General features: G+C 34.5%; 1 protein-coding gene across 2 annotated transcripts in view; it reads left to right on the forward strand.

Annotated features, from left to right (window-relative positions):
- LOC106959906 (carcinoembryonic antigen-related cell adhesion molecule 1-like) overlaps positions 1 to 6,785 on the forward strand; it is a 17,704-nt gene extending 10,919 nt beyond the window's left edge. The window contains exons 3-8 of one of the 2 annotated variants that reach the window (XM_015052761.1): positions 58 to 342; positions 676 to 951; positions 2,610 to 2,715; positions 3,109 to 3,149; positions 3,226 to 3,263; positions 4,769 to 6,785. In XM_015052761.1, the coding sequence (XP_014908247.1) occupies positions 58 to 342; positions 676 to 951; positions 2,610 to 2,715; positions 3,109 to 3,149; positions 3,226 to 3,263; positions 4,769 to 4,882 (860 nt within the window). In that variant the 3' untranslated portion in view covers positions 4,883 to 6,785. Of the gene's footprint in view, positions 1 to 57; positions 343 to 675; positions 952 to 2,609; positions 2,716 to 3,108; positions 3,150 to 3,225; positions 3,264 to 4,768 lie in introns of those variants that run through there. The other variant, XM_015052767.1, reaches the window with a different exon arrangement.
- The last annotated feature ends 1,597 nt before the right edge of the window (positions 6,786 to 8,382 follow it).

Below are 8,382 nucleotides of genomic sequence, written 5' to 3' on the forward strand. Positions count from 1 at the left end.
TATTTGGCATACATTTTTTTGTTTTTCATTAATTTTAATTATGCTTTCCACCCACAGCACCAGTCTCTAATGTAAAAGTTACTCAAGACGTTACCCAATTGATTGAGTTCAGTGGGTCTGTCAGCTTCTCCTGCTCCTCCTCTGGATCTTCTCTCTCCTTCCTCTGGATGAACAGCAGCTCTGAGGTCACAGCCAGTGACAGAGTTCAGATCACTGATACTGATGGAGGATCCAATCTGACTGTAATCAATGTGACCAGATATGATGATGGATCATACAGCTGTCATGTGTCCAATCCTGCCAGCAGTGCCAGCAGTGATCCACGACACCTCTCTGTCAGCTGTGAGTTTTTCCAACACTATGATAACCTCTTTTTGAAATTAATACATTTATTGGAGCTTAATAGCTATTGTTTGTTGCTATTTTATTATATGAGAAAATATGAGAAACACATTTTTAAAAAGTCAGATTAAGTACAACATCATCATATTTGCAAAACATCATCAGTTAATCATGTCAGTAATAATATTGGTCATCCAATAAACTTTAAATATGTGATTCATTTTCAAATATTTGTACTATTTCTCTTAACGAAGCAGCTGTTAAACTAACACTACACTGAAAAAGCTGGTTATAAGGTAAATGTGGAGAATTAATTAATATTAATTGTTACAGATGGTCCAGAAAATGTCAACTTAGAACCACCTTCTCATAAATATCCAGAAGGGTTGAAAATCCATCTGAATTGTTCAGCTGACTCCAGACCTCCTGCCACTTTTGAGTGGTTCTTTAATGGAAATGTTCTGCCTGATTCTGGACCTCAGCTTGAACTCCCCAATTTTGAGAAGAATCAGAGTGGAAACTACAGCTGTCAGGCCTTTAACAGCATAACCAAAAGATATCAAACATCTCAAGTTTCAGTTATCTCTATAGAAGATAACGCCAAAGAAGGTAAGCTACATCACATTCACAAACTTTTAAAATACTTTATTCGTATTTTATGTGATGGACCAACACATTTTGGTAAAGAAGAGGAGAAACAGCTTTCAAAATCTTTTACAGATGAAAATCTCAAAAGTGTATTTGTATTCAGCCCTCCTATGCCCTCTAGGACCACCTTTTACTTAGACTAAATTCAATTTAGTGTCTGTACTTTGACTAGGCCAGCCATACTAATCGGTAAATATGCCATTGTAGCTCTAGCTGTATGTATTGCACTGTAAAACATTTGAAGGTGGTTTAACTTGAAAATGAAAGTCCACCTGCTGCCTTGAAAATGCAATTTAAGTCAATATGAAAGTTGTTTTGGTTTTAATTCATAAATTAAAAATCATGAAGTTGATTTAACAACAAGAGACAAGTTGTCTAAACATTGTTTAAGTTCATTATTCTTTAATTGTAAGTTTCAACTTAATGCTGCAATTTAAACCAAATAATTGTTTCACAATATGCAAGAAAAGAACTCCCCTCACCTGGTTAAAGGGCACACATTTCTCTTTTGTTTTCACTGACAAGTGAAAATAACTACTTATTTTCTTTAGAATAATTTAAATTCTTATTTCAAATTGCATGAACAAAGTTTCTGATCTGAAATTGAATTTTATTAAACATTACAATAAACTTCACTCAACATTATTTAATGCATAGAGGACATTAACCTTAAGCTTTGCTAACCCACAAGAGTCACATCAATGTAACACACTTCCATCTCGCTCAAGGTGCAACACAGGACACAGAAACATGCTGCTAAGCACTCTGGGAAATAGTTCCCACTCCTGTCCTCCTTTTAGTCTTTCTGAAGCGCTAATCTGAAAACTCTTATTTATCTAACTCTTGGAGGTTTGACAACATTAATAAATGTTCATACAACTTACTTTTGTAAGTTTACCTTTCACAAATTGACACATTTAGGTTCAAAATCTAAAACTCGCAAGTTTATTTTTAGAAGATAATAGACAACTGAATGCGGCTCAAATCTTTTAGATTGTGGGTTGTTTTCCTGACAGAAGTTGAACCTCCATCCCAATCTCTGGTCTTCTGCTGCCTTTTAATAGTTTTTCCATTATTGTCCTTTATTTAGTTCTTTCCATCATACCATCAACTACAACCAGGTTTCATGTCTAATTAGAAGAAAAGTATCCCAACAGCATAAGTCTGTAACAGGCATCTTTTACTGCTGGAATAGCATTTTTAGGGTAATGTGTAGGGTTAGAAGGGCAGATAATTATGTGAAGGGGCTACTTCATTGGTAAAGGTGTTAGATGATTTCTATGATACAACCATATCACATCTAGCCCCTCTCAAGAAAGCATTACCAATACTTCCCAAGCATTTCTATTCTATTCCAGAATAGAAATGCTTCTATTCTGAAAAAATTGAAGCATTTTTTCAGTGCTTCTATTTCTGGTCTCTAGTTCTTTGATTGCATTATTTCATAGCAGAAAAGAGTCTGAATCATGTTTTAAATGTAAAAAATATTATTTCTGGCACCATTAATATCCATTACTGCTTCTTGTTTTGTGCATAGAGATAATACGCTTTTGTCAAGGCATTGTGTAACTTGGCAGTTTTGCATTGTAAGCATATTTTTCTTTTTTATTCCTTTATAGAAAGCAGCGACTCATTATCCTCTGGAGCCATTGCAGGAATTGTTATTGGGTGTTTAGTATGCGTTTCTTTAATTGTTCTTGGAGTTTACTTCACACTTAAAAAAAAGTAAGTGGAAAATAGCCCTGGAATTAAACATTGGAAACATAAGGAAAATAAAACCTATGTAATTAATAATAATGTTGAGCGAAAAAGTTTTTAGATTATGCCTTAAAAATGTCAACAAAATGACATAGTCTATGTATCTTGACAATGCACTGCTTTTATTTTCTAGCTATAATTATAATTTTGGGTTAGACTGTATGTACTGTCATTTGTATTTTATTAATGCATTAAATATAATTGTAAATGTAAAACAATATCCATCCAGTGATTGTAATTGTATTGTTTTATATATGATTCTAAATAACTATGAAAAACTAGGACAGGAAAATAGAGTGTGTTGAATATTTGTAAATCTCTAACTTATTCTATTTTTCATTTTATTTTTTGTCTAAACAGAAAATCTCGGGGGAAAACCTCAAATAGAAATATTTCAGCAGGTAGGTGTGTAGCTACCTGCTGTCTGTTGATTATTCAGTATTTATTGTTTAATTTTAATTTATCTATGTATTACAGGTGGGAACAAACGGAATAATGGTGTAAGCATTGATGAGGTAAAAGTCACTAATGCTATAATGTTTCATGTTTCAGTGTTTCATACTAAACATTGTTTTAAAACATAGTTAAATAGTCACAGTGAAAGTCGGGGTAAATTACTTTGTGTTTCTATGTCTAGAAAGTTCAGAAAATCTGAACTTTTCAATGCAGAGGCGCAAAATTGCTTAATAACTGGAGGCATGACTACCATAGTGTACATTAGTAACTAATGAGGTATTTTTCCTAAATTTACTATAAAAGATTTATTGTTATCCACTTGATATTTAATTTGGCACTTTTATCAATGATTTCCAACCTGATGTTGCACGATTAGGGATGATCGAAGAAGAGTGCCAGAGACATTCCCGGCCTGGCCTTGCTTCAAACTAGGCTCTAGTGTTAGCACTTTCACCCTCCTCTCTATAACCTTGAGAGCCAGATGGGCTCAAGATGGCCACATTTGTGTTCTGATGTACAAATGTCTGGCTCTAACATTTATGCATAATCAAATGCTTCAGGGTTTTGAAGTTGATAGAGGATGAATCTACATTCTGTGCTACACTGGATACTGAAAATACAAGTGCCACTTTAGCCAAAGTTCTTTAAATTGTTGAGCGTTTCTCTAATTCATTTCAATGTAATGCAGTTCAGTTTATTTATATTGCACCAGTTCACAGCAAATGTTGTCTCAATGCACTTTACAAAAAAATCAGTTCAATTCACTGACATAAACATTCCAATTTATCCTGTATCCAACAGTACAGTGCGCTCAATTAATTATTCAGTAGATTAAACAGTAGTTTCAATCTAAGGAAACCCACCAGAATGCATGGAGTCATTGACTTGCAGCATTCACTCCTAGACGAGCATGATGAGAATCGCTTACGTTGTGTTGTTGACTATAGAACAAATCCTCATACCGAATACGTTTGTAGCAACAGTGGAGAGGAAAAACTCCTGTTTTACAGGAAGAAACCTCCAGTACAAGAGCCAGTCTGCCACGACTCATTGAAGCGATCAGAAGTCGGCAAAACTCTCTGAATCAGGGGATTTTCTGATCTTGCTTCACAGCTAAGATTTTTTTAATGATTTAATTAATTTAAAGGATAATGTTGAGGTAGTTCTTTTCCTCAGCTGCTTCAGTGACAGTCGTGTACAGAAGGAGTTGGACTGGACAACGAAGAACAAAACTGTTCCACAGTTTCTGGGAAAATGGGCTCGGTAGCTTCAATAGGAATTTGATTGATATGTTGGTCCCCACCCACTTTCAAGGTGAAAGTACAACAGGGCCAGGCGCAAGGGGGCCGGGCCAGACCTGCAGTCCAAAAAGTCATAATGTTGGACATTACACCATGAAAACTAAATACAGCGGGATATACCTGTAGTCCATTTCATTCAGTATTCAGTATATTTTATGCATCTATGATAATGCAGACATTTTGCAAATTCAACAGTTTTGATTTCTAAATAAGAGGTTTCTCTCAAATCTTCTTGTTTTTTTGTTTTCTTTGTTACCATGCAGGAGCTGAACTATGCAGATATCAGGTTTGCAAAGAACAAGAAAAATGTGCAACCTCAGTGGGAATCAGACAACCCCTCATCAACCTACGCTGACATCAGGCCCAACAGAAACTAAAGGACTCTTCCCTTTCCGCCCACATGCAGCTGAAACCAAACAGGCTGGCTGTCTGGCTTTAACTAAATCCTGCTAAAACTTGACATTTCTTTAAGCAAAAGCCAACAATGACAGAGCTGGCTGATGCTCGTTAGAGAGACGAGATTGTTGGTTTGCTGTAGCAAATTTCAGCATAAGTTTACTTCATTCTGGCACCTTAGTAGTTAATGATTAACTAACATCAGCTCTTACTGGCAACAGAAAGCAGAAGGCAGAATATTTCCCTCTTTTCATTTTATGACTTTCATAAATCTAAAGTGAGCAGCAATCTTCTCTTTATAGCTTAATTATTTCCTTTAGTACGAATCTGGTCAATATTATAATGCAAAATGTTATTCCTGAAATGTGTAGCGTGTTCTTTCACAAAACTTAAGTTTATACAGATATTATAGATTCGGAGTGGATATAGATATAGTAAAATACTCAAGATACAGATTTTCTTGGTTCCAATCTGAAGTTAGCGTATCTTGTTAATTTGTCATTTCAGTTTTGGATAATACTGATCATGCGATAGTGCAAAGATAAAATGTGAAGCTATTATAAAGAAGCTGCAGCCACATTCAGTTTACAGATGCCAGATTTTGCACTGATTAAAAAGAAATCCTCCAATGTTTAGGGATGCAACGACACACAAAAGTCACGGTCTGGTTTAATTTCAGTAGACTTTAATCAATACTTTAAGTGTTAATATGTGCACCATTACACCTCCAGTAACAGGAAAGGTCTAGAATGGGGAAGTTAAACATCACTTATCCAGTCAGGTTACTGTAATTGTAATAAGTGCAAATTTTATTTTGAGAAGCTCAAGCAAGAAAATATTGTCTAAATATCAGAGCACTGCACTTAAGCTACTTTGATGAATACAGCCAAATGTGTGGTCATTCTTTAGTGTGGTGATGTATTCTTTGTTATGGTTTTAGTCCAGTTTTTATACTGTACCAACATGAAACCACTGAAGTAACAAAATAATCGTAGAAAAGAAAAAGCTTTAATGGGTTTGTCATTCGAACCAATCCATGCTCAACAAATCGAAGACAGTTTCCAATTATTCAAAATGTAGGACACAAAAATCATGCTTTTGAAATTGTATCTTATTCCTCCAAATATGTTTCATGGTGAATTTGTGTTTACTATTATTTTCTGCTTATGTGAAAAGGGTATTTAAGGAAATTATGAAAATATTTTCTCCTGATTAAACATTCTTAGATATATTTAAACATATATAAGCCTTTATTCCTTGTATGGAACAGAGCTGCTGTAAATAAAATAGGTTGTAGATGATGTCTGAATACCAAGACTGATTGAACTTTTGAAGCCCTTCCAGAAGCTTGCACCTCAACTCTATAATTCATGGAATATCCATACCAGATGAACTCAAGCAATATAATTAAAATTAAAAGAAGGAAATGTTTGACACAGGAATGTAAAGTTAAATTCCCTATTTTGTAAAAGGAACAATAAAAAAGTGTCATCTTCCAGAATTTGCTGTTATTAAACACAGTTAATAAAAAGCCAGTGGATCATCTCTAGATTTTAAGCTGAGTCAACAAGCTGCTGAATAAATCATTGTCAGGATTCTGAGATCATTTTCTGAATTTATTAGAAATTGCTTACAATGCAGAGCTTAATAGGAGTTGCTGCCACCTGGAGTGTTACAACCACTGGTTGTGTAGGCGGGCAATTATTTTTTCACACAAGACCAAATTGAGTTGCAGCTTTTTCTTCTAAATAAATATAGTGATCATTTGTAAACATGTTTCTGTATTTACTGAAGTTATCTTTGTCTAATAATAATATTTGTTTGATGAGCTGAAGCATTTAAGTGTATCAAAAAAAACAAAAACAAATTAAATATTTTTTCCAAGTGTTGTTTGTGTTGTTTTTTTGTTTGTTTTTTTGGATACATCGTAAACTTCCAGGTTTGAACTCCTGTCATTCTCTGAACAAGATGTCTGAAATGCAGAAGCATCCGATTTTCTGGCTCTGACATTTAAGAGTTACAAAGCAGCAGGAAAAGAAGTCTAATGGGGCAAAAAATGTTTTAGTTCAGTGTATGTTTACTCAAATATCTACAAGTCTTTCATATAACTTCTAAAATATTTAATTCACAAACAATTTAACTTATTCTCATGGTCATTACAAGCATTTCTTTATTTTTGAGGTTATGCAAAATCAGTGAAGAATAACTCAACTTGAAGTTATTCTTCAAGTTTGACGTGCATACCTTTTTATTCACTTTTTCCTATAAACATAATGAGTGAAGCAATTAATAAATTTTTGCTTTACTTGTAATATTTTATAGTTATTTTACTTTCTATTTAGTGGTTCTTTCATATCATGAGTGTAAGAGACTCTATAAGTCAATGGGGATAAAACCACTGATGACACAGAAACTGTGTCCTAAAGCTTTTTGATGTGTCCCTGGTCCAAGTATTCAGTTGAGTTTAATAGTTATTCTAAATATCTAACTATCTTAATCAGATGTGTTAAACTATAGACGCATGTAAAAGTTGGAGGACATCTGCAGTTGAGGACCTCAATTTGACATAATTGACATTTAAACCAGGATTAAGATGCATTTTAGTTTCAGGAACTGCTGAAACAATAGCTTGGCTCTGGGTGAAAATTGACAGACACTCTTTTTGACGTAACTACAGTCACATCAGAATGAGCAGCAGTAGACCTTTGCCCTGCTGTACTACCCACCTATAATGTTCACATACTAGTAAGAGAAAAAGCTCCTCAGTCTTAATCGTGATCAAATGTATGTAATGAATGAGAATGAAAGTCAAAGGGACAGAATCTGATGAAAGCATCTCAGGCTGAGGCAGACAAAACTTTATAATTCCCTTGAAGTTTATTTATAGATAATTTAAATTTTAAGTTTACTCAGGTAGACTTAAATTTACACTGGTTTAATGATCAACCAGTTTTAACAGTGGCTGCTATCACTGATGTCACCAGGCAGAACATTTGCCTGTTTTTTTATGAGCAATAAGCTGCTATTGTCATGATGTGTAAAGTCAGTGGACCCATTTGCAGCAGGTCAGAGACATGAAAGTTATGTTGTATATTTAATGAAAAAAAAAACAAAGAATCAAACTTACTAAAATGAGAAAGTCCTGGGAAACAAAAAAATCTAAACAAACCCAAAGAGGAGACACGTAGAGATCTCTGGGAAACCAGGGAGAAATCACGAGATGAACTGCCAAGTAATGACTGACAATGAAGTGTTAAAATACTGGAAGGTTGACTGCTGGAACAAAAGATCTGGGCTGATGAGTTAACTGGTTGCAGGTTTGAGTGGAGGAAGCCGGAGGCAGACAGAGAAAACTGGATCTGGGGCAAAGGAGAATACTAGGGGAACAGAAAATAAATCTGACACTAAGAATAACTAAAGAAACCTAATGAAAAGAGTAACTGAGAAGGGCTGAACTAAAGTGAAACAGAATATAACTAAT

The sequence above is a fragment of the Poecilia latipinna genome, unplaced genomic scaffold (assembly GCF_001443285.1).
Source record: "Poecilia latipinna isolate Pla-1442-1.1 unplaced genomic scaffold, P_latipinna-1.0 Scaffold54, whole genome shotgun sequence".
Classification (NCBI taxonomy): domain Eukaryota; kingdom Metazoa; phylum Chordata; class Actinopteri; order Cyprinodontiformes; family Poeciliidae; genus Poecilia; species Poecilia latipinna.